Raw genomic sequence first — 26,554 nt, forward strand, 5'->3', positions numbered from 1 at the left:
AAATGTCTTATTCGACTCACTTCTACATGAATCCAAACACAAATCACTCATTCAACTCATTTTTAGTAACAATCAATTTTACAAAGTCAATTCACTCAAAATTAAATTTTATCACAGGAGAATCAAACATAATTTGATGATTTGTACCGTGGGCACCAAAAAAACAATTACATGCATTACCTTGACCATGTGAATATTTTTGAGTTTATGACAAAATTGCTTAAAGTTTGTGAACTATTGATTTATGCAATGTATTACTATCCATTTTCGAATGAATTTTTTTTACAACTTTATTGCTACAAAAAACTGTGTTGCTTTTACCAAGCTTTTATCATAAGAAAATATAAAATAATAGACAACAAACAAATTTGTGGTAAAAACAATATAATTAACAAATTGTCGAACTCAAACTCAACATCATACTTCATAATAGCAAAATAAAGAAAATCCACCAACATAAAACAAATCTTATTATAAATCCAACAACCAAAATAATCCCAGAAGGATAAAGAAGCCTAAAAAATAAAAGAAAAACGAGTTAAGTGGATCGACCCGCCCTGCCTCGTGCCTGCCCCGTTTTTTCATCGAGTCAAGCAGGACGAACCAACTATGGAAGCAAGTTCAAAACTTCGACTCAACCCGCTAAAAATAGCAGGCTAAACGGGTCGGACTGGCGGGTTGGATCCGTTTTGCCACCCCTACGTATCGGATACTTGTACATCATCCATTTTGACGAAGCTGTCCTTCAGAGCGGAAACAATATGAGAGAAATAACTTGGAATTCGATCGAGTAAATTGTCAGCAGATCTGTGATCTCCCGACGCCAAAAGTGCGTGATACATTCTACATCCATAAAGTAACATCATAAGGAGAAGGAAAATATTATAAAAGAAGGAAAAAATAATATAAAGGATACATGCCCACCTCACATAGCTATCTCCGATACCATGAAGTGCATATTCATTCCAAATCAAATTAGCATTGTTCAGATCTCTTGATATGGCACAAACAGATAGGAGCCTATTAAGACATTCTATTGGAGGAACAAGGCCAACCTCTTTTTTTATTAGATTCAGCAAGTCCAATCCAAATTGCAAATGTGTGGACCCATATTTCAAAATTAGATCAAAGGCCTATACATACATGAGACCAGTATGTCATGCTTCATACAGGCAGAAATATTAAACCAAAAAAATGTAATTCTTATAATCGTGAATCCTTATTCAAGTCATAAGGAAACAAAAACTTACTTCATCTTGAAAATTTTATATTCTCTGGGCTGCTATAAAATTTAATTGTTCGGGAGAAGCTGCTACACTTGAACCCTGAAAAGTTAAATGGTTATGCATGTAAAACTCAAAACGCATGGGGTTGCCACACTAACCTTTAGGTTTGATTCGCCTCCACTAATAATTGTATATTGAATGCAATAGAAATGACCAACAAATCCCCTTCAGGATACTATGAGTTCCTTGATGTGTATCGCACAACCACACCAAGCGTATCTCCTAACAGTATTTTATAGATTTATGGTTCCAACAATTCACTCATGCATTAAAGAATTGATGGATGATTTCGAGTAAGAGAATGAGGGAGAATTATGTTGTTAATGTAACAAAATTCTTTTTTCTGTGTGTGTCCAAATTAATACTCAAATGTCAAGCATTTATAGTGCATTATCTGACCCTTCACATGAGAGAAACACCCCTTTAACTTGAATCATTGATATGGTTCATTAAACACCCCTTTGCCCAAAGTTATGATCATTGGAAATAATAACTTACTCTAAAAAGATTCTCTCTCTTGAATGCATCACTTTCAAAATGATCCTTGAGTTGTTTACACATTTCAATGGTATAACTGCGAAATATACAATGAACATAAACAAATGGCAGAATAAAATCATACTTTAATATTGGGAAAAAATATTCATACCTTAAATTTTTGTATTGAACCGAGTACCGGAGAACCATTTCGCAACCTTGAACCCAATCTTCGCCACTCAACTCCGTGCATAGGAGAAGACCCCTCTCCAACTCGCCGTGTAAATTACATAACACATCCTAAGAGTGTACAATGATTGATGAGTTTTAAGGTTTAAAGTGGAAGGTATACAAATTAATAATAATCTAAAACCTTACCATGAGACATAAAACAGCTTTAGGGTTCAAAGTTTGTCCAGCTTTCTTGATTTCCTCCAACAAAACAAGTGCCTCGGAGAATTTCCCGTGCGATGCAAGAGATGAGACAAGCATGCTTTTAATTTCAATTAACCACTTCACTGGTATGCGTTGATCTAGAACAACCTGTAATGTTAAGGACAACATGCTATGTCCTTTACAAGGTCACTCCGAAAGAGAAACTGTAGAAAGACAGCATATATATTTTTCACATACCTGTTTTGCTTTCTCAAATTCACCGTAAGCTGCATATGCATGAATAAGGGCTACAAAAACTTCTTCTGCGAAGTGGATTACAAATTGTTCCATCTCTTCATAATACTACAAGTAAATATTCTAATTAGCAACTTGATAATATATTGAAAGAAAGCTTTTTACTACAATGATATCTTTTGAAAGCATACATTAAAAAAAAGGTAAAACTTACATCTTTCATCACTACACTAAAGTGTACCGAAAGCCAGTAAATCTTTCCATTTCTCTTGAAATCGTAACAGCGATGGCGACTTAAGATGGAATAGATTTGATCAACCTTGATTTTCAATAGAAAATGAAACAAGACAAATAAGAAAGAATGCTTCACTTAAATGTTAACCCATAGTTACTTCACTATTTATGTCATTTCTCGAAATTACAGAAATGGGAAAAAGGAATCATACATTTCATTATGTAAGTGTAAAAGTTTTAGGGGAGCCTTGGAGCAATGGTAAAGTTGTAGTCACGTGACTGAAATGTCATCAGTTCAAGTCTTAAAAACAGCCTCTTGTTTAAAAAAAAAATATATGGTAAGGCTGTATACAATACACCAAATGGCGTGACCCATTCTTGGTCCCTACACATGCTGGAGCATATTTTAAAGAATATCTTACATGACATATTGTGCGAAGAAATACAACAACAACAACAACAACAACAACAACAACAACAATCAAGCCTTAAGTGGAGTGGGTTACATTGATCAAATTAAGCCATAGTGTTTTATCATAAACCATATCTGGATCCAACTCGTTAACCTCTAAATCTTTCCTAACAATTCTTATAGTTTTTCTAGGTCTTTCTCTACCTCTTCTGATCCCACCCTCCTCCATCTGATCTACTCTTTGTACTACAACATCTACGAGTCTTTTCTTTACATGTTCAAACCACCTTAGCCTATTTTCTACCATCTTTTTTACTATAGGTGCTACCCCAAATCCCTCTCTAATGGTGTCATTCATAATCATATCCTGTCTAGTCTTACCACTCATCCAACGCAACATATAGTGCGAAGAAATGGATTAGAATATAATTCAAAGAAAGAAAGAAAAAAACAGGGAAGCTGCTCTACGTAAGATATATAGTACCTGAAAATCTTATTAGTTTCTGAGCAAGTCTCTAATACAGATTGCATTTCCTGACTGGAGGGCATAAAGCCTGCTTCACACATTTTATCAACAACATAAATAGCTGCATCCACCTGCATAAGTTAAAAAGAAAAAATGAAATGCAGTTTTGAAAAATGATAGTAACATAAAACAGAGAGAAGATAGAATTTGATCTAAAGGGAGCAAACGTCTTGTTATAGTTTTCCTTCTCATGGATGACTGTATGACAATTATCTATTTATGTGATAACCATAATATGAGAATGAATAAAGGAGAAAATTATACCTTGTTCTTACCACAGCAATACAAAAGTAGCTTTTCATACGTAGAGGATGCAGGTGAAATTTCGAACGGACCATGCAAATTCTCAATCTCTTTTATGAGATGCTCAACCGTGAAGTTACCAAAAAATTATATAAGAAAATTGCTAAGAAAAAAAATTGTAACATACAACTATTGTAAGAAAAAATTATGCTTTTAGTATCGCTTTCTTGCTGGCAGTCAAGGCAAAATCGACGGTGAAATATTTTAAATGAATAAATTGCAAAACTTGTTTTATGATGGGATATGCTAAATTTTGTAAAATCGATTGAAAATTGTAGATAAGCGCGCATAACTGCCTTGCAGTATCACATCACATATCATCAAGGGTGTTTACGTACAATAAGCATTCATGATAAGTTCGTCACCTCTAAATTTGGAGAATAACAGCATTTGTAATGTTTGTAATCTTTGAAAACTGAAATTCTAAAGGTAAGCAATCAAGAAACAGATCAAAAACACAATAACATAATAATGGTACCGTAATAAAATTGAAATAGCAACTTTTCTGCCTCGGATTTCAACTGTAGCCTTCCTAATGATTTGAATATATTTGGTATAAATATGAAAGAAGCAATTTTTAGAATGTCTGTATTTTTGAACACATCCGAAATCTGTTCCTTGCGGTCACTTTCACAAAGAGCCAAAAAGTAGCTTTCTGCAACAAGATTGAATACATACAAATAAGTTGTTTTCATTAAGATAAGCATCTTGGATAAAAACAGATTAATCTAGCTACCTCGTAAATCAGGTATGCTTCCGCTAGTAATATATTCACAAGCATCGCGGATCATGGCCTCGTCATTAACCCTTATCCACATCAACATGTCATAATATCCCAATCGTGAAATTGATTTTGATTTGTGATTATGATCTTTAATCAATTTAGAGAAAAATTGAAATTCTCCAACATCTCCCATGTCAATTATATACTTGAGAACTGGACCGTATGTTTCTTCTAGTAGTTCTAGTTGAACTGGCATTGACTGCAAAAGATGACGAATCAAATTCAATTGTTGTAGCGAAATGCATTTATCTCCGGTCGACCTAGCCTTCTCTATCAACAGTTTCACTAATCTATCAAACCCCGCCAACCCTATTGACGAACCATGCACGTGAATCATACGAACAAGAGTGGTTAGCCCTAAGTATTCTAAAAGAAATTCGAAACGTTGTTGTTGTTGCTCATCAATGGTACCCTCTATACCAAGCCACGGTTTTATCCACGATTGTTTCCTTGTTAGTAACTCTTGTCTCATTGAAGCGTCGTCCTGAAGCTTCCTAACCAAAGGAGCATCATGGAGTTTGCGGGATAAGGGGATAGGGTTCAATGAAAACGATGATGTTTTGTGAATGTTGTGCAAATCAGAACTGAAATGATAGCTAATAACCTGTAGTTTTTGAAGGGAAAAGGCGCGCATCATCATTGATCTGCACTGCAAGGAGTGAAGCAAGGTAGTCGCGATCATGATCGAGTTCGTGCGTGTGCTGAATTGGAAATATCTAGAAACAGGTGGAATCGCCGTCAAAAAACTTGCATAGGTCTGGAGACCATAAAGAACACAGACCAGACCAACGAATGCAGACTTGTCCAATTTTTAGGAATAAAAAGAGGGTTAGTTTATTACCAAAAAAAAAAATAAAAGAAAAAAAGAGGGTTAGTTAAGTTGTTTATCGGAAATTATGGGGGTAGTGGCCAATTATTCCTATTGTCAAGCATTTTCATTGTCATTTTATGGATTATGGGATCGTTAGCATCGAGAATCTACTACAATCTACATCTACAATATATATATATATATATAAGCAAATCAAAGATTTTCTATAAAGAATTTGCGACACTAGCAATTTTGGGGAAGACAATTGATAGATTGATTGTTTTGGTATTGGTGGGTAAAATTTGTAAAAACTTTTGTGATTTTACAAATTTTTCCTATTAGAAAGAAAAAAAATACAATAATTTGATGCATGCACAGAAGCTTAATGACAGCTCCTGAAACATTCCAGAATAGAGTATATTGTACAATTATCTTGCTATAGAAAGAACTCATTTAATATCAACCGTCGATCCTTCTGAATTATATGCAATTGACAATAAATGCCATAAATAAAAGAACATGTGTGACAGTGACAACGTTAAGAGAACAACCGGTCTGAATCATGTTTGTTGAAGAACAATTTGTTAGCATCAATTATATGCAATTGACATCACTTATGCATGAGAAAATATGCAATTGACACAAGTTGGTACATTTGCGGCATATTGCGTCCATTTTACAAAAGTATTGTAGAACATCATTAAGGGTAACACATCATTAGGATAATAAGGCATCATCAACATGAGTCTAAGAACATGTGAAAGATTGTTAATGTTATTTGAACGCGAAAGATGAAAAAGGTGGAACGTTGAAAGTGAAAAAATTAGGGGAATCTATTTGCTTGAAAACAAACAAAACAGCGAGAGGTTAATAAGTTCTAAATAGAGAATCCATAAGTAAATTCTAAGCCGAGGTATTTGGAACAAACTCATAGGATTTTACCATGTTGTAACAAGCATCAACAACGAGCATACCATGTTTACCTGCACGCGACAAAACCCTCAACAAGAGTAAAAAAGATCGAGGCTATGGGCATGATTCATTTGATTGTAATTCTAACATAATAATTTCAAATTTCAAAATTATACGGAAACCATAAAATCGAACTTAAAGCATACATAACAATGAATTTTATTTTGTAACCAAAAAAAAAATAACAATGAATTTTATTTTTTGATTTCCAAAAAATTGGCAAAAGACAAGAATCAGATATTTGTTTCAAAACTTACCACTCGACCATATGAATTGAGCTGGTGATAACGTCTATATATATATATATAATTAATGTTTTTTTTTTACCAAACATATTTAATGCTTGTATTTAGAAACACAATAGCCAATCATTGTAAGCTCACACCATAACGTACTATTATGTACAATTACAATCGCTGAGAATTTTGTCCTCGCCTAATTTTCAAAAACAAATTACTCTATATTAAGCTTACATTGATGTGGATCATGTCATGCCATAATCTCTAAAAACAAAGGCTGGCTAAGAGACCATTTTAAATTACATGTTATAATTTCAACAATGTGTTTGTCGACTCACAATAGTGAGAGATTGTTTTGACCAAAGCTTTTGAAGACCAGTTTACCTATTAACTTCCTTACTTTAATTTCTTTGGGTCGTAATAATTAAAAAAGGAAAATAAGAAGAAAAATTGATACCCCCATGAGCTTAGCTAATTTGGTAAGGGATGATGCACAATATGTGCAGGGGCCGGGGTTCGAACCCCGGACACCCCACTTATTCATCTTTAAGGTGAATTTCTCTAGCCACTAGGCTACTTGACCAAAAAAAAAAAATTGATAGAACCGTACGTATTTTACAATGAAAAGTTCAATCAACTCATCTTTAAGGTGAATTTCTCTAACCACTAGACTACTTGACCAAGAAAAATTCATCTTATTCATCTTTAAGGTGAATTTCTTTCTCATTCATCTTTAAGGTGAATTTCTCTAGCCACTAGGCTACTTGACAAAAAAAAATTGATAGAACCGTACGTATTTTACAATGAAAAGTTCAATCAACTCATCTTTAAGGTGAATTTCTCTAACCACTAGACTATTTGACCAAGAAAAAAATTGATAGAACCGTACGTCTTTTACAATGAAAAGTTCAATCAACAAAACTCATTCAACTTATAACATGTCTAAAACAAGAGTCTAAATTAAGCACAAAACTTTCTTTTCATTTGATAAAATGTAAAACAAACTTGCTCATAGTTATTCACGAAACGATCAAATAGAAATCGAGCAATTAGATGGTGACAGCTTCTAGGGTGGGGAAGTGTCATACATTGCTCATGGTGGACTCTATTTGTTAACAGGCAGATTAAATTGACTCTAAAAACGTTATTATGTGTCCTCTGAACTACATACTCTTCCATCACTTATCCCTAGTTCAACGTTGCAGTGACAAAGGTCACAAATGCTATAAAAACATGTAGATGAAGGCTAGTAAGTTGCGTTGATTTATCATAGAGGATAAAGAGAGGAATAATGAAGGTGAACAACGAGTTCAGAAAGAACAAGATGGGATGGCCACATGAGCAAGTGAGAGAATGTGATGCTTCCTTTTGTGCCCCTAGTAAGAACACTAAAATCCCCAACACCCAAATTACTCATCCATGAAAAATACATAGCTAAGTTATATGGGTAAAAATCACAAGGAACTTCACTAATGCAATTGCTACAAATTTTGAATTAGTTACTTGTTTGCACCATTTGTTACACCCCATAGCGGGGAGGGGTAGTTGTTAATGGTGTATCTTGTGAGTTCGCCGATGATGATGGCATGCAGGGGAGGGGAGCTAGAGGGAGAGGTTGGGTCACAACCTTCCTTGCCAAAGCAATTGTGCAGTGATGTGGTTTTCTAATGAAAACAAAACAGAGTAGGTTCTGAAATTGGACAAAAGATTATTCACCATGACAAAGTGTGGTAACGGTGCCTTTCCAACCTTTAACAATGCATCAAGTTTCCAGAAACAATGTAGAGTGACCATATTGTGACCATGAGAATTAAATTCATCCATTACGGACCAAATATGACACTTCATCACTCTAAAATTTACCCTTTGACGGTATAATATCAAAATATTTCACATTAGGAAAAATGTACTCACTAAAAGTGCATGAGTCATTCATTACATACACGCTGATTTTAAACAATTTACAAGAACTTGAACAACATGCTTAGATGCTTAGGTAACAACACGCTGATTTTGAAATAAAATAAAAAAGTTGCTATTGAGCTATCCATTCAGTGCAGACTATTCATATGAAAATTACTCAAAGCTACTTTCAAAGCTGAACCACATTTCCAACTAGATCTACTACATTAATTATGCTTACAAAATTTATAAAATGACCAAAAATTCAGTCATAATAGACTTCATACTACAATGTCCTTCGAATAAAAAATGCAAAATAAAATACAAAGCTTCATTTTCATAGTAATCAAACAATTCTTAACAATCCCAATCGACGCGTCAAAAGAAATAAAGCTAATGGCACACCCAATTCAAAAGAGAAGCTTCAGGTAAGAAAGAACGTCTAAGTTGGCTTCCGCATGTTACGCCCAGCACGAATTACTTCATCCACCAATAGCAATTGAGATGCTATAACTGGCCTGTATAGCATTCACAGTGAAAGAAACATAACTACATAATTGTGACCAAAAAGAACATATGTACAACATAATATTTTGGCGTATGTTCTTTTTAAAAGGGGAGAGAGGGATCATCACTCAAGCAAGGTTCCATTTGTTATGTCTATAATACACATGTACTGCAATATGTTGCTTTCATTTGCGACATGGTGTAGTTTTTTAATTTGAGGTTTTCATATGTTGTTTTCTAGTGTATTTGTTTTATGCATTTTAAATTCGCCAATTCATCATGTTAGTTGGCTGGAAAAAACTACAAAATGCATCCAACCCATGCCCACCCACCCTTGGTAATGAAATTGTATAATACATATGTATGTTGCTTTCTAGTGTATTTGTTTTATTCATTTTAAATTCGTCAATCCATCATGTTAGTTGGCTGAAAAAAACTACAAAATGCATCCAACCCATGCACACCCACCCTTGGTAATGAAATTGTACTAGCATTTTCATGATCCCAGTTCCATAACCCAGCAAAAAATAGTCAAAATGTTAAACCATACCCTGAGTTAATGATTTGACGCTTCACAGAGTAGTTGTCAAAAATACCCTCCATTTGAGGGACTATGGGCTCTCCACTGTTTTGGCTCAAACCAACAATATTCCCTCTGTCATGCTCTCCCTGAAAAAGCATTTAGCAAACGTACTATTAATGCCGATCAATCATCTACTTCATATGAACACGTAATACAATCACATTAGAGGAGTTAAGACATACTAAATTTAAAAGAAGCATACCTTAAGGGCAATAATCACATCTTGAGTGTCAAGTCCAGAGTTTTCAGCAAGTGTCTTTGGCACCACAAGAAGTGCATCAGCAAAAGCCTCAACACCAAGTTGTGCACGCTGTTTCAAAGTTACAAACGGCATTGTTTAAATATGCAACTGACAAATCAAATAAATAAAATTTGGAAAACATAAGACGCTTATATTACCCCTTGAACAGTTTTCTTAACTTCGTTCATCAGATGTTGTCTAGCAGCAACTTCAAATGCACCAGCCCCCTAAACATTGGCGAGGAAATTCACTATATGTCTATCACAATCAACATAAAAGGTGCAAACCAAAGTTCTGTATTGAAGGATATATAAATTCAATAAAGCCCTATTATCAAAAGCTAGTAGCATAATTGCTTGTATCCGTTGTCCTCATAGTTTTGTTGCTCGCTTTCCCACTATTTACAACTTAAAACAAATGGATTCAAAGTTTTTTTTACCTAAACATATGCAAAGCATTTTTTTCTCCCAATTAGATTTTTAAATCAACTCGAGCATGAGGGAGGAAGGTAATGTGTGCCTTATTGCAAAAAAATTATGACATAACTCTGTCAACAACTTGCCAAAAATATGTTAAGTTTACATTTCTTCATTTTGATTCTCAAATAGAGAGAAATGGTTATAAAGCATTGTATTACAGTTAGGTCCAAAAATTCTTTTTTTTTTTTTTTTTGAGAGAAAAGGTCCAAAAATTCTTATTTAGCCATACAAAGAAGAAAAAAAACTTCCTATTTGACTCTTATGTCCGGAAACGTCTAACATTCTAACTATGCCATCCTGCCCAGAAACCAGATTAAGCATTTTGTATCAAGGCTAAGCCTGTCTGCATTTTAACGACTGAAATTTAGCTGATTGAGGAAATTAACACAACCTATGGAGTGGATAAATAACATGCACACAAGCATGTGACCAGAAGAAAAAAATGTACACTACAGGTTTAAAGAACCGCCGAAACTTTTGTTGATTGAGGAAATAAACAAAAATATGGATTGGATAAATAACACGCACAAGCATATGACCTGAAGAAAAAAAAATGTACACTGCAGATATGATTGACTAGTCAAATAAAATCTTACCAAGACAACAGATTCATCTTCAATGGTATTCTTCACTGCCCTCAAACCATCACGGACGGCATCTTTAATTTGAGCTATCGTGTGGTCATTGGGACCTGGATCATTAAGAAAGCTTAGCAGATTAATCTCAGCTAAAATCCAACAATGTCAATAAAATGAAAAAGAGGTTGATGTAAAGATGTACAGCAAGCATCGTGCCAAAAAAATAACAGAAGGATCGGCTAGACAACTTCACCATGTGTTCAAAAATGTACCTTTAATCAAGATTGTGCAAGAAAAGGGATTCTTCACATTTTCCACAAATGTATATTTCTCTTCACCAAGGACATGTTCATACACTAATCCTGCCCAACCCAGGCATTCAGGGGTCAAGTCATCAACAGAGTTTACAGCCTCACCTCCACAGGCCAAAACCAATCGCTCCATGTTTCTCCTCTTTGCTCTGCGAAGGGCAATTATCTAAACAAAAGGACAAAACGATCAACAGATGAAATAGGACATGGCAAGGAAAACTGTGACATATATCAGTCTGAGTTCATAACACACTAAAAACATGCAATTGGTGCACCGAGTGTTCTAACAGTTATATTATTTTCTGGTTTACATCATACGGAGTATAAGATAATTTTACTAAAAAAGACAGACAAGTGGGTGAGTTTGAAAGCGATTTAGCAAGCATGTCACATGAGTGTTCATATGTTACTTACGCCTTCCCTTGCAAGCATGTCCAACGATGGGGGATCAATTCCTTTTTGGTTGATGATGACAAAATTGCTATCATTATCAGGACAGACCTGAATAAATATAAGCATGAAGGTAGTTAGACAAGAGTTATGAGATCAATTTACTATTTTTTGCAATATAGCAGGAGACCAGAGCATGACCACTGAGGAACATGTGAGAACCAATATATACAAGGATAAAAATCTTTTCTACCTTTCTTTTCAGTTCAATGATTTTTCTAACTTTTTCATCAACCTGACGCCTTTCAGCTACAACCATAGCCTCTCTCTGTTCAGCATTTGAGTAGAAAAAACCAGAATTTATTTCACTGAAAAGAGAAAATTTGCCAATGTTAGTCTCATACAAAGTTTGACAAACTCTAGATTCTACACAAACTTGTACGAATTTACTTAATCTAAAAAGTAATAATGTTCAATACTTCCATCATAGTATCTAAGGGATAGTTAATACTCTGCATCTGGCAAATATATTCAAATAACAAAATATTGATATTGTGAACAGACTCGACAAGACTACTCTACACTAGAACATACAACTCTATCCAAGTTGAGTTGGGTAACAAAAAAGAAACCCAAACGCGGAGAAAAGAATACTCTCCATTACTTCATTCCTTCATCCCCCCTACAGACCCAGATATGCCTACTTATAATCAAAACAGAGGAACCGGCAACGGTCTCTCAGTTTTATGAGCTGACATGACGAGGCAGGTGTCAACAGCACAACAAATTTGTATTAGAATTTTTATTTGGAAAATGGGTCTTCGATACTGCACCAACATATATGGACGGCATATCGGAGACCGTGTGACAGCAAACATTGCATCACTGTTTCATAGATTGCATCACTGTTTCGATACAGCAAACATGATAGTATATATAACTCTTGAAATGCGCTGACATTTGTTTATAGTAATAGGGGAAAAGGAACCGATTGAGTTGATTACCTCTTTTCATACTCAAGAGATACATTGCATGTCAAGATGTAGCAATTCTCTGCACGTCGCTTCATGTCAGGGTGTCGGGAACCATGATCAAGGACGAGACCCTCAACCTAGGCAACCCAGCACATAGTGAATTATAAGTCTATATTTGCCAACAAAAATAATGAACATGTTCAGCAGAAGAGTGGCTAACAACATACCAAGCGTGTGTCAACATCAAATTTGTGCCGCATGTGCATAATCTCGACCATAAACAGATCAATTGCTTCTTCGGGCTTTCGGATGCATAAAATCTATTAGGGCAAATACAACAAACACCCGATTGTAAAAGATCAAAATAATTTATAATCTACATATTCAAGGCCAAATGACCACAAACTAAATTTTCATATTAACAGGGACTCGATAAATATCTTGATATGCACTCACCGCATCAACAATTATATTAGTCAACTGATCAGCAAGTGACTCATACAGCTGCAAATAAGAAGGAAATAAAAATAATAAGAATATAATTTTAAAAGCCAAGTGAATAACTCTGTTGCAGTTATTTGATCAACTGACCAATTTAAAGAAGGATTAAATGAAAAAAAATCCACCTTTGTCCTCACGGTTGTTCTTGCTACCATTTTGAGAATCTCTTTGTCGGGCTCAGCACCCATTACAACAGGAGTCTTGAACTTCTCAAGAAATAGAAGAGTGGCTCTTTTTGCAATTTCAAATCCATCAACCAATACACGTGGATGCATACCTAGAGTGTTCGTATATATCTTAGGCTCTTAGTATTTGATGTAAAGAAATGACAGAAAAGACACAAAACAAAACAAAATGGCTATTCACTCGCAGTTAAAGAGGTCTATATGCTTTGCCCAAAAACTTATTTCAGATGCAACTACATTTATTGTGTCTCGCGCACATGTATTTTTTTATCCGACTCTGAGGATTTCTTATCTTCACCCAAATTACATTTTTCCTATACTCTAAATCTATTCCAATGATTAATCACAAAAACTGTAAGGGCCTAATTTGGATCACCTTGCTATGGAATTTTTTCAACTGAAATAAGTATTTGATTCCTAGATTGCAAAATTTTTATGGGTGCCCGTGGAAAGGTTAGGGAGCTGCTATAAATGTCAAAATGAAGAGGTTGATTTTTACACAGGTTGGTTTTTACACATGAAAATTTATTAGTAAGAATAGTTACAGCCATTAAAATATCATCTGAACTTTTCTTTTGCTTCAAGTGCTTATTGAAAAGTTCGTCTAAACAAAATAATGCTATATTATGATCCCCTTGATAACACAATGTATTCAACTGGTGCAAATTGCTTGGCAAATACACACATAACACAGAGAAAAATTCATTAACCTTCATCGATGTAACGCTCAGATTGCTTCATAAGTTCCCCAATGAAGAGGACAGTAGAAGTAGTGCCATCACCACTAATGTCATCCTGTGCAACCGCTGTCCTAGCAATCATAATAGCCGTTGGATTCTGGATTTGCTGAAACAACAACAAACAAAACCAGCTCAGCATTCCACAAAATTTTCAACAAAAACAAAGAAAAATACCGCAGAAATGCATTTTATTTTACCATAACTGTATCGATGTAAATATTATTAAAGGAAAGAAAAGTTGAGAGAATCATGCTCGTATTTTCATATATTGAAATGTGTGTTAAAAATTATAATCTGTTTAGACTTATTCTGTAGAATTATATGCATGTTACCTGCACCTAGCATCAACTTAACCTGCACTGGCAGTTATGTTGATGTTGCAATATATTTTGATACGTGCCTAAAGATACTTATCTCACAAATATAAACATTGACTATGAAATAGTGACACCGACACATATACCTAACACAGCAGTGACACGTTGAAATCAATTATAAATTAAGAAAATATAAGTAATCATGATAGCCGTTTGCTGTTATAACAACAAACAAAAACAGATCAACATTCCACAAAATTTTCAAAATGCATTTTAACATAACCATTTTAAGGTAAACATAGTCATAGACTGTAAAGTGGTGACTAAGATACATATACCAAACACAACACTGACACATCGACATTGATAATGATTTGAGAAAATGGGAGTAATAGAATGTAACTACGTGAATTGAAACCTATAATAATTTTCAGAAAATGAAAGTAATTGAATGTAAATACATGTGTCGGCTTTATCATAAACGTTTTGCAAAGTAAACATAATCTTCGGCTACAAAGAACTGACATGGATATGGATACCAGACATGACACTGATACATCTTTCCCAGTAATAATTTGAGAAAATGGAAGTGATTGAATATAACTACTAACCACACGCATCAACACTGATAGTAAACCCAGAAAAAAGGAAGTAACTGAATTGAATGTAACCACGTAAGTCAGTTTTACTATTCCTTTTTTCCAAATAAACATAAACATGTCTTACACTTTGAACTTGGAACTCCCGACACATATACATGAGACCACACTAATAGATTGACACCGGTTATCAATTGAGAAAATAGAAGTAATAGAATGTAACTATATGTATCGGTTTTACTATCACCGTTTCCAAGTAAACATAATATTATACTATTAAAGTACCATAACAATTATGCATACTAGACACCACTTGAGAATGGACAAAACTTAGCTACATTTTTTGAGGTGCTTTTTATATGGTTGTTAATATAAAATACACCCTTTGTGGTTTTAATAAACTTCATTTTAATCAACATGTGTACACACTTTCAATCTTCAATCTAAGTATCGTTGCTACATATGTATATATAGACTGAAAGGTGCTTCATATATCATAGATCACACAAAAATAAAAGGTGCTTGTATATCTTCTTACTCGAGCTATGTTTTCCCTCTTTTCTTGAGATTGATTTCATTGGCACGGTTAACAATTGACACAGACACCGAACACAAACACTGACACAGTTGATAATATAGAAATGACACAGATACTAAACATGCACTGACCCAGTTAACAATATCAAAAAATAGAAATGACACAGACATCGAACACGACCCTGACAGGGCTAGCTAATAATTTCATACAACAAAACTAACTAACTTACTAAAAGCAAATAAATATGTAGGTTTCCTCATAAACAGATATGATGTCTTCAATCAGAAGTGTCGATGCTACAGAGATAGTAGATCATAACAAAACAAATACAAAGGGATTAAATTAAAAGCACTAACCATTTCTTTCAAAAGAGTGTTACCATCTTTAGTGAGTTTAATATCACCAGAACCACCAACAAGCCTGATTCATTCATACACAATAAAGTTAAACAAATCCAAAACAAACAAAAAAATCAAAATCAAAATCAGAAACTGAAACAGAGAAAGTATAATAATACATTTTGATAGTTCCTTTAGGACCGAGATTTGATTTAAGAACATCTTGTAAACCCTTAGCGGCATTGATATTCATATGTAACGCCGCCGATTTGTTCAGAACTTCGGCGTTAGGGTTCAAAACTCTCAGAGACATTTTTAACGAAAATGAATGAAGAAAGTTCAAGAATCGAAGTGAGAGAGAAGAGTGAAGAATGAAGTGGAAATGAAGAAGAGAAAGCGGGTTTTCTAAGGGTTTGGTTTTGTGGTTTTGTGAAACGACGGGGAAGAGTGTCGTTTTGATGAAGTCTGATGTGTTTTGGGCTTTGCGTGATAATCACAAATTGCTTAAATTTTGCTCTTCTAACTTCACAAATTGCTTTTTAACATCCCAAAAATACTAAAAATTATAGCAATATTGGCATAGAAAATAATAACAAAGACAGATATTTATAATGTTTCTTAAAAAAAAAAATTTATAATGTTATTGTTGTGTCTTAATTAATCGTATTGGCAGTTAAATTATATGGTCATATATTTAATTGTGAAATACACAAATATTATATGAATTTGATTGTATTAAACTCTCTTTTGATAATCAACATGAGTTTTTAGGGAATTTGACTATGTATTGTATCCTATTTCAATTCTAGTTTATAATAATACATTTAAATATAAAAAAAATTTAATGCATACTAATAAACTTAAATTACTCAAAAAGTTAACAAATTTTTATTTTAATTCAAAGTACAAAATATAATATAATAATAAATAATATTATTCATATTTACTTAAATAGGTCGGCCTAATAGGCATAAGAGTCTTTTTGAATGGCATGTGGTCTGGTCTTTTAAGTTAAATAGGCTTCTAAAAAAGCCTAGACCTTCTCTGTTTAAAAAAAAAGCTTGATCTAGTCTGGCCTGTCATAAGCTAGGTCGTAGACCCATGTAGGCCGGTCTGGCCTATTCTCATCTCTATTTGCAAGGGACTCTAAAATATATAAATTTGTTTACATTCTAGGTTGTATATTGAACTAATTAATTACGTTAAAATCATCTGCTTATATACTGGTATTTGATGGGGGTACCAAGATTTCGTTAGCAAGAAAGTAATTCTGAATATACCAATGTAAGACTTCAAGATAGTCTAAGATCATGGAGCATGGTAATATTAGTCTCCAACTTTATTTCTTTTTACACCATCTCTATTTGTCAAAACTATTAATTTACCACGATGGTTCTTTTTCTTTTTACTTTATGAAATTTATCCCTTTTTTTTAAGGAATAAAATTTATCTTTTTTTTAAGGAATGAAATTTACAGACAAACTATAAAAACATGTCAACGTGTAGAAATCCGTGGTTATTACCACTTTTGCCAACGGTTTTTCAGCTGTGGGCTAAAGTTTCGTTGCCTAAAGTCAAAAATGTTGTAGTGATTAGTTTTCTTTTTATAGGTACTTGCTTGTAGAAATAGACACTGATGAAGAAAATATCTTTTGTTTACAAGGATTTAGTTTTAATTGCTTCATCAAATACGATAAGAATTTTTGCATGAGCCATTCACTCATTTTAACAAGATTTTTTCCCAACTTCATTTATTAAAAAGTGTCTTGGGTGACTTTATGTTCCTTGCAAATTTACATAGACAGTAGTCGTGAGTCATAACGAGCACCTTAGCCAGTGGAATGAGCAAAGGTTTGCTTTATAAAATGACGATCATCAACTTAAATGTTGAGAATATAATTATTAGTCAAGATGATTTTCCTTTATTGTTGCATAGTAATGGTTTTCATCATCTCAAGTTTAGTGTACAACAGGAAAAATTATAATTGTTTTTGAAATTGCATAATTATCATTACCTTAAAAATATTTTTATCATGTACTATATGTTTTCCTCAAATAGTGTTTTTAATTCTCAAAGAATGTACAATCTCGAGTTGTTCAACAATTGATCTTACTTTTTATTTAATATCAGCTAAAAATATTCATTGTCGTTTATTGTAAGCTAAAAATTAAAATACTATGTTGTTTATTGTAGGCTAAATTTTTTTATTTATTACAATCTATAAAACACAGAAGAAGACAAACTGTACTATTTAATTCTGATACAGACATCATCAGAAGAAGACAAAATTTAACGTGTCCTTCAGAGTCTCATAACTTGAGTCTGTTGACCTTCAGACATTGATGCTTCATATTTGATTTTCAGCAGCCTCTGAGTGCAACTCTTCTTCTGATCCAAAAGTTGACTTCTTGTTGATCTTTCTTCAGATCTTCTACCAAGTCTTTTAGCTTTTCATGTGTTTCTGATGCTCTCATATATGTTCAGACCTTGATAAGTTTTAATCTATGTTCCTACTTCCTATTCACTTAAACATATATTAACGTATCCAATCCTCTTCATTACTTTGTTATCATGAAAACTTCAGAGACATTGTACAAATTCAATTTTGTTCCAACAACCATCACTACTCCTACCCATTTATAACCACACACAGTTTCCTCTCACCTGAATCCTCACTTTGATCTTAAAGATTTGTGTGATAAAGTTATAGCTTTCATCAATCATACTATATCCACCATCACATTGTGGTTCCATGACAATAAATTGTCACGTCATATTCTCTACCATACAATTTTGACAAGGTGACTTCCAGCCATTCTTATTTTCTCAAATATAAAATTATTAACATCTTGTAAAATAACTCCTACAATAAAAATTGTTGACTCGGGGGAGAATAATGTCTCTCTTCACCTCATCGATCGGAAGCAGCAAAACCCTAGTTCTTGATTTCCAGAACTCCTCTATAACATGAGGTGATTCCTATCATTTCGTCACACAAAATTGATTCTACTTCAAGCCATTTAAGCGCCTCTTCAAGGACTTCAAGTATCGTGTATAGGTTGACATGGGAAATTAAGAATCCCCTTCAAAAGTTGAAAAAAGTGTTGAATGTGGTAAAACTCATTTAAATTTGGTAGACAGAGAACTTATGTGTTTAAAAGGGTCTAGACTTTCTATTTTGTAAAATGGATACTTATGTTCCTTCTTAGCCCAAGTATAAACACATTTATAGAAAATATATGTTGATAATCAGTTGTATAATCAATAAAAATGGACTCACAAATTATGTTTATTTTTTTCGTTCTACTTCTGTGCACATCGATTCAATCCAAACTTCGTCAATATCAATGCTTTCAAGATCCAAAGGACCGAGGAACCAAGATTTTGTACAACACAAGCATAGATTTTCAAAAGCATTTTGAAAAATAATTATGTTATCTGTGGACCAATGGATGCCATCAATTGACTTAAAAAATGAGGTGATTCTCATTGTAACTTTGAAATCAAAGTCATATAATATCATTGTATCTTAGAATTCAAGTTCATATAACACTATTGCATATTTTCTCACACCGTTGCATATAATACCATTATAACCCTCTTGCAAATGGAATAGTTCAAAGAACCACTTAACATCTTCGTTTTGAAAAAATGTGTCTTCATGAGCTTCATTGCTGCATCGGATGATGGCGCCGATGATAACAAAGCTCACAGCAGTGAACTCCAGCATCTGGATGAAGCAGTCACGAATGTGGGGTTTGGGTTCCACCATCACCATTTTTGATTTCTTGTGTTGTTCCAAGAAGAAGAAGAAAAGTTGACAAGAGTGGAAGTTTGTTTGAGTATTTCTCTGATACTCTCACTCTATAGCACTATTTCAAGTATGCATTATTCTCATTCTTACTGCATTGTTATCTTGTGGTCAAGATTTAATCACTGATAACATGTGACATTATCTGGCTCCAATTACTCACATGTTACTTACTTGGAGAATAAGAATGATAGGATAAGAGAATTTTTTAGAATGTTTCATTTTTTGGGTGGGGCTATACTACAGTTTTCCCTTTCATAAGATCATCATATAATAATCTTTTGTTAATAAATGTCATTCAAGCAACCAATTAATTAGTCTTATGATCTCTCCTATTTGTCGTCGTTTGCCATTATCAAACACATGTCGTCAAAATAATTATAATAAATCATTTTCTATCTTTTTTTGCTTATGATTTGGGACAGAGGGAGTAGGTTAGTAGAATTAAGCGTAATTAGTATAGGGGTATTTATGAAATACATTTAAATTTATAGAAGTATTAATGTGAATAACCATTTTTAAGATGTTTGATTGGTCTCTTGTAAAAAAAAAAGATGTTTCATTGGTCTTGGTGAACTATGTGTTAAAAAGTAAGGGAGTGTTTTACCACGGATAATGAAATACTCCCTCCGTCCAAAATTATAAGAAAAAAAAATTATTTCACACTTATTAAGAAAACTAATACATAGTAATTTGTTGTATAGTTTCTTGTGTTATCATTGGAATAAGTTTCGTAAAAAGATGTAAAAACAATTTTCATTGGTTATTAATTATAGAGAAAATGAAAGGGAGAACAAAATGAATGCAATTTGTATTTAATTTCTCTTTGGAAAATATGATTTCTTTTAATAACATAATTAAATATGACAAAAGTTTGTCTTTTTTTGCTTATAATTTGGGACAAAGAAAATGAGTTTTTTCCCCTTATAATTTGAGATGGAGGGAGGACAATAAACGAGGATATCCTCGATTACGATCTTCTCAATTTTCGAATAAGAAAATAGAGTATTAAGAGGAGAATGTCCTAACATTCATGTTTAGCATATATAAAGTCATGTACGAAAGCATGTCATGACTCATGTTATAGAAATGTGAGTTTTCTTACACGAGAAACTATATTAACCTCTTCATTTCCTTTAAGTAATTAAGATAATCTCTACTTGATAAAAATACCATATGTATGTTTGAAGAGTTGGGATCCGTTGACACCAGGTGTCAACAGATTCGTTGACACCAAATCTCATCCATTAAATTAGTTTAATCTAAAGGCTATTAATTATTCACTAAAAAATGTACGATGACATCAAATTAATTTAACACACCTTATTACCTCTTGATTTATTTCCTTATTCCTTCTCTCACCATATACCATATTATTGTTTTTTTAATATTTTGGCAGTACCATTTTTGTTTTCTCATGATCCATTCTCTCGCCATATGTTGTGAAATCAGATCAAGATCCCTTAACTTACAACCAAATTAAGATCCAAATTTGTTATCAAATGAGTTTAGAACCCCAAATTTTGATCACGATCTCTAATCAATTCATTTAATCTATTCTTTTTTGATAAAATATTCATCTTCTTGACAAATCAATTCAATATCCAATTTTTTAGGCTAATATTAGAAGGAAAAAAGAAAGAAAAAAAAAACATTGGAAAAGAGAGACAAAGATAGCAAAGAGATAAAATCATGGCTCTTGGAATTAGTCCACAAATTAACAACAGGGTGAGAGACTCAAAGGAAGGAGAACATATGTGAGGAGTTGAGAACGGTGAAGTTGTTTGAATCGCACTGAGAGACAAAAAGTTTCCGAAAAATAAAACAACACAATAAATGGTATATGGCAAGAGAACGGATGAGGAAATAAATCAAGAGGTGATATGGTGTGTAAAATAAATTTGATGTCATCGTACATTTTTAAGTAAATAATTAATAGCCTTTAGATTAAACCAGTTTAATGGATGAGATTTGGTGTCAACGAATCCGTTGACACCTGGTGTCAACGGATCCTAACTCATGTTTGAATTCATAATAATAATAATAATACGATCAACAACTTCTACTTATTTGTCAAACTTTTAGTCACTTTGGGGAACCAAACTGAAAAAATATTCTTAATGTTATTCTTAATGTTACACACATACATGATACATGCTAACATTTCTTGTCATGAAGTCAATTATAATGTATCTACAATAAAATCTAGTGTTATGATGATTGCCAAACACAACCTAACCCAAAGTTTTAGTTGCACTCGTTCTTTTTAAAAATACGGTTGATGTGACCTCAATTGTAACTGAGTAGACATCCAACAATTTGAATTTTACAAAATAAATCCTTGGTTTGATCACAATCCTAAATAAGAAGTACATATTTAGGCATACACATAAAATTACTTAGAATTGAGTAATTGTAAGAGAAAAAAAAAACATCATTTAATTTTTTTTATTCTTCTACCTTTTCACTTTTTTGAGGGTGTGTCTATATATTGTGTTCAAATCTTATGACCACGTATAATAGATTAAAACTAGCTAGTAGGTACTCTAAAATATATAAATTTCTTTACATTCTATGTTGTGTATAGAGCTAATTAATTACGTTAAAATCATCTGCTTATATATTGGTATTTGATAGGGGTACCAGGATTTCGCTAGCAAGAAAGTAATTCTGATTATACCAAAGTAATTCTGATTTATTTCTTTTTGCATCATCTCTATTTGTCAAAACTATTAATTTACCATAATGGTTCTTTTTCTTTTTACTTTTATGAAATTTATCTTATCCCATTATTGTTCTTTTTATATGTATTTGCTTGTAGAAATAAACACTGAAGAAGAAGATATCTTTTGTTTACAAGGACTTAGTTTTAATTGCTTCATCAAATACGATAAGAACTTTTGTACGAGACATTCACTCGTTTTAACAAGAAGAATTTTTCCCCAACTTCATTTATTAAAAAGTGTTTTGGGTGATTTCATATTCCCTTTTTTCAGTCGTCGTGAGTCATAAGTTTTTATCATCTCAAGTTTAGTGTACAACAGGAAAAATTATAATTGTTTTTGAAATTGCATAACTATCATTACCATAAAAATATTTTTATCATGTATATGTTTTTCTCAAATAGTGTTTTTAATTCTCAAAGAATGTACAATCTCGAGTTGTTCAACAATTGATTTTACTTTTTATGTAATGTCAGCTAAAAAAATTCATTGTCGTTTGTTGTTTATTGTAAGCTAAAAATTAAAATACTATGTTGTTGTTGTTTTTTTTTTTGAAGGAACTATGTTGTTGTTTATTGTAAACTAAATTTTTTATTTATTACATGTTACCATTGTATCTTTGAAATCAAGTTCATATAATACCATTGTATCTTAGAATTCAAGTTCATATACAATTGTTTGTTGTTTATTGTAAGCTAAAAATTAAAATACTATGTTGTTGTTTTTTTTTGAAGGAACTATATTGTTGTTTATTGTAAACTAAATTTTTTATTTATTATATGTTACCATTGTATCTTTGAAATTAAGTTCATATAATACCGTTGTATCTTAGAATTCAAGTTCATATAACACCATTGCATATTTTCTCACACTGTTGCATATAATACTATTGTAACCCTCTTGCAAATGGAATAGTTCAAATAACCACTTAACATCTTCGTTTTGAAAAAATGTGTCATCATGAGCTTCATTTCTGCATCGGATGATGGCGCCGATAATAACAAAGCTCACAGCAGTGAACTTCAGCATCTGGATGAAGCGGTCACGAATGTGGGGTTTGGGTTCCACCATCACCATTTTTGATTTCTTGTGTTGTTCGAAGAAGAAGAAGAAGAAAAGTTGACATGAGTGGAAGTTTGTTTGAGTATTTCTCTGATACTCTCCCACTATAGTACTATTTCAATTATGCATTATTCTCATTCTTACTGCATTGTTATCGTGTGGTTAAGATTTAATCACTGATAACATGTGTCATTATCTGGCTCCAATTACTCACATGTTACTTACTTGGAGAATAAGAATGATAGGATAAGAAATTTTTTTAGAATGTTTCATTTTTTGGGTGGGGCTATACTATAGTTTTCCCTTTCATAAGATCATCATATAATAATCTTTTGTTAATAAATGTCATTCAAGCAACCAATTAATTAGTCTTATGATCTCTCCTATTTGTCGCCGTTTGCCATTATCAAACACATGTCGTCAAAATAATTATAATAAATCATTTTCTATCTTTTTTTTGCTTATAAGTTGGGACAGATGGAGTAAGTTAGTAGAATTAAGCGTAATTAATATAGGGGTATTTATGAAATACATTTAAATTTATAGAAGTATTAAATGTGATTAACCATTTTTAAGATGTTTGATTGGTCTCTTGTCAAAAAAAGAAGATGTTTCATTGGTCTTGGTGAACTATGTTTCAAAAAGGAGGGGAGTGTTTTACCACGGATAATGAAATACTCCCTCCGTCCAAAATTATAAGAAAAAAAATTATTTCACACTTATTAAGAAAATTAATACATAATAATTTGTTGTATAGTTTCTTGTGTTATCATTGGAATAAGTTTCGTAAAAAGATGTAAAAACAATTTTCATTGGTTATTAATTATAGAGAAAATGAAAGGGAGAACAAAATGAATGCAATTTGTATTTAATTTCTCTTTGGAAAATATGATTTTTTTTAATAACATAATTAAATATGACAAAAGTTTGTCTTTTTTTTCCTTATAATTTAGGACAAAGAAAATGAGTTTTTCCCCATATAATTTGGGATGGAGGGAGGACAATAAACGAGAATATCCTCGATTACGATCTTCTCAATTTCCGTATAAGAAAAGGAGTGTTGAATAGAGTGTTAAGAGGAGAATGTCCTAACATTCATCTTTACCATATATAAAGTCACATACTAAAGCATGTCATGACTCATGTTATAGAAATGTGAGTTTTCTTACACGTGAAACTATATTAACCTCTTCATTTCCTTTAAGTAATTAAGATAATATCTACTTGATAAAAATACCATATGTATGTTTGAATTCATAATAATATGATCAACAACTTCTACTTATTTGTCAAACTTTTAGTCACTTTGGGGAACCAAACAGAAAAAATATTCTTAATGTTACACACATACATGATACATGCTAGCATTTCTTGTCGTGAAGTCAATTATAATGTATCTACAATAAAATCTAGTGTTATGATGATTGCCAAACACAACCTAACCCAAAGTTTTAGTTGCACTTGTTCTTTTTTTAAATACTGTTGATGTGACCTCAATTGTAACTGAATAGACAATTTGAATTTTACAAAATAAATCCTTGGTTTGATCACAATCCTAAATAAGAAGTACATATTTAGGCATACACATAAAATTACTTAGAATTGAGTAATTGTAAGAGAAAAAAACACATCATTTAATTTTTTCTATTCTTCTACCTTTTCACTTTTTTGAGGGTGTGTCTATATATTGTGTTCAAATCTTGTGACCACGTATAATAGATTAAAATTAGCTAGTAGTTAATCTAAAATATATAAATTTGTCTACATTCTAGGTTGTGTATAGAGCTAATTAATTACGTTAAAATCATCGGCTTATATATTGGTATTTGATAGGGGTACCAAGATTTCACTAACAAGAAAGTAATTCGGATTATACCAAAGTAATTCTAATTTATTTCTTTTTGCACCATCTCTATTTGTCAAAACTATTAATTTAGCACAATGGTTCCTTTACTTTTTACTTTTATGAAATTTATCTTGTCCCGTTATTGTTCTTATTATATGTATTTGCTTGTAGAAATAGACACCGAAGAAGAAGATATCTTTTGTTTACAAGGACTTAGTTTTAATTGTGTTTCATCAAATACGATAAGAACTTTTGTATGAGACATTCACTCGTTTTAACAACAAGATTTTTTCCCCAAATTCATTTATTAAAAAGTGTCTTGGGTGATTTCATATTCCTTGAAAATTTACTTGTCAGTCGTCGTGAGTCATAAGTTTTTATCATCGCAAGTTTAGTGTACAACAGGAAAAATTATAATTGTTTTTGAAATTGCATAACTATCATTACCTTAAAAATATTTTTATCATGTATATATTTTTCTCAAATAGTGTTTTTAATACTCAAAGAATGTACAATCTCGAGTTGTTCAACAATTGATTTTACTTTTTATGTAATGTCAGCTAAAAAAATTCATTGTCGTTTGTTGTTTATTGCAAGCTAAAAATTAAAATACTATGTTGTTGTTTATTGTAAACTAAATTTTTTATTTATTACATGTTGTCAAACAATAAGAAGACAAACTGTACTATCTAAGTCTGGTACAGACATCATCAGAAGAAGATAAAATTTGACGTGTCCTTCAAAGTCTCATAACCTGCATAGTCTCGTGACCTTCGAACGTTGATGCTTCGTATATTGATTTTCAGCAGCCTCTAAGTGTAACTCTTCTTCTGATCCAAAAGTTGACTTCTGGTTGATCTTTCTTCAGATTTTCTACCAAGTCTTTTAACTTCTCTTGTGTTTCTGATGCTCTCATATATGTTCAGACCTTGATAAATTTTAATCTATGTTCCTGCACACTTAAACATATATTAGCATATCCAATCGTTCTTCATTACTTTGTTATCATTAAAACTTCTGAAGCATTGTACAAATCCAATTTTGTTCAAACAACCTTCACTACTCCTACCCACCGACAACCACCACATAGTTTCCTCTCCCCTGAATCCTCACTTTGTTCTTAGAGATTTGTGTGATAAAGTGATAACTTTCATCAATCATATTATATCCATCATCACATTATGGTTCCATGACAATAAATTGTCACATCGTTTTCTCTACCATACAATTTTGACAAGGTGACTTCCATCCATT

General features: G+C 32.5%; 1 protein-coding gene and 1 pseudogene across 2 annotated transcripts; both read right to left on the reverse strand.

Annotated features, from left to right (window-relative positions):
- Positions 1 to 367: 367 nt before the first annotated feature.
- LOC146903785 (pentatricopeptide repeat-containing protein At4g21880, mitochondrial-like) lies at positions 368 to 5,512 on the reverse strand (annotated as a pseudogene). The gene is made up of 12 exons (XR_015017448.1): positions 4,605 to 5,512; positions 4,334 to 4,523; positions 3,830 to 3,971; positions 3,508 to 3,636; positions 2,608 to 2,712; positions 2,397 to 2,501; positions 2,142 to 2,306; positions 1,936 to 2,063; positions 1,785 to 1,860; positions 1,251 to 1,325; positions 925 to 1,133; positions 368 to 843 (listed from the first exon to the last, which is right to left on the reverse strand). The product of XR_015017448.1 is annotated as a pentatricopeptide repeat-containing protein At4g21880, mitochondrial-like (transcript).
- A 3,252-nt stretch (positions 5,513 to 8,764) lies between these two features.
- LOC146903786 (T-complex protein 1 subunit zeta 1) lies at positions 8,765 to 16,230 on the reverse strand. The gene is made up of 15 exons (XM_085729849.1): positions 16,037 to 16,230; positions 15,876 to 15,939; positions 14,036 to 14,171; positions 13,266 to 13,417; positions 13,096 to 13,143; positions 12,867 to 12,959; positions 12,670 to 12,776; positions 11,919 to 12,033; positions 11,690 to 11,776; positions 11,237 to 11,441; positions 10,983 to 11,077; positions 10,066 to 10,134; positions 9,869 to 9,976; positions 9,634 to 9,752; positions 8,765 to 9,094 (listed from the first exon to the last, which is right to left on the reverse strand). The coding sequence occupies exons 1-15, from the start codon at positions 16,168 to 16,170 to the stop codon at positions 9,019 to 9,021; spliced, it is 1,608 nt and encodes a 535-aa protein (XP_085585975.1). The 5' UTR covers positions 16,171 to 16,230; the 3' UTR covers positions 8,765 to 9,018.
- Between the last annotated feature and the right edge of the window lie 10,324 nt (positions 16,231 to 26,554).

This window comes from Medicago sativa, chromosome 7, assembly GCF_051527215.1.
Source record: "Medicago sativa cultivar Bolivia chromosome 7, Bolivia_mono, whole genome shotgun sequence".
Lineage (NCBI taxonomy): Eukaryota > Viridiplantae > Streptophyta > Magnoliopsida > Fabales > Fabaceae > Medicago > Medicago sativa.

Coding starts and splice junctions, on each gene's coding strand:
- LOC146903786 (XM_085729849.1), bottom strand. CDS start 16,170: ATGTCTCTGAGAGTTTTGAACCCTAACGCCGAAGTTCTGAACAAATCG. Junction 12,960..13,095: donor CTAATATAATTGTTGATGCG/GTGAGTGCATAT, acceptor TTGCCCTAATAG/ATTTTATGCATCCGAAAGCC. Junction 9,095..9,633: donor CGTCAAATCATTAACTCAGG/GTATGGTTTAAC, acceptor AATGCTATACAG/GCCAGTTATAGCATCTCAAT.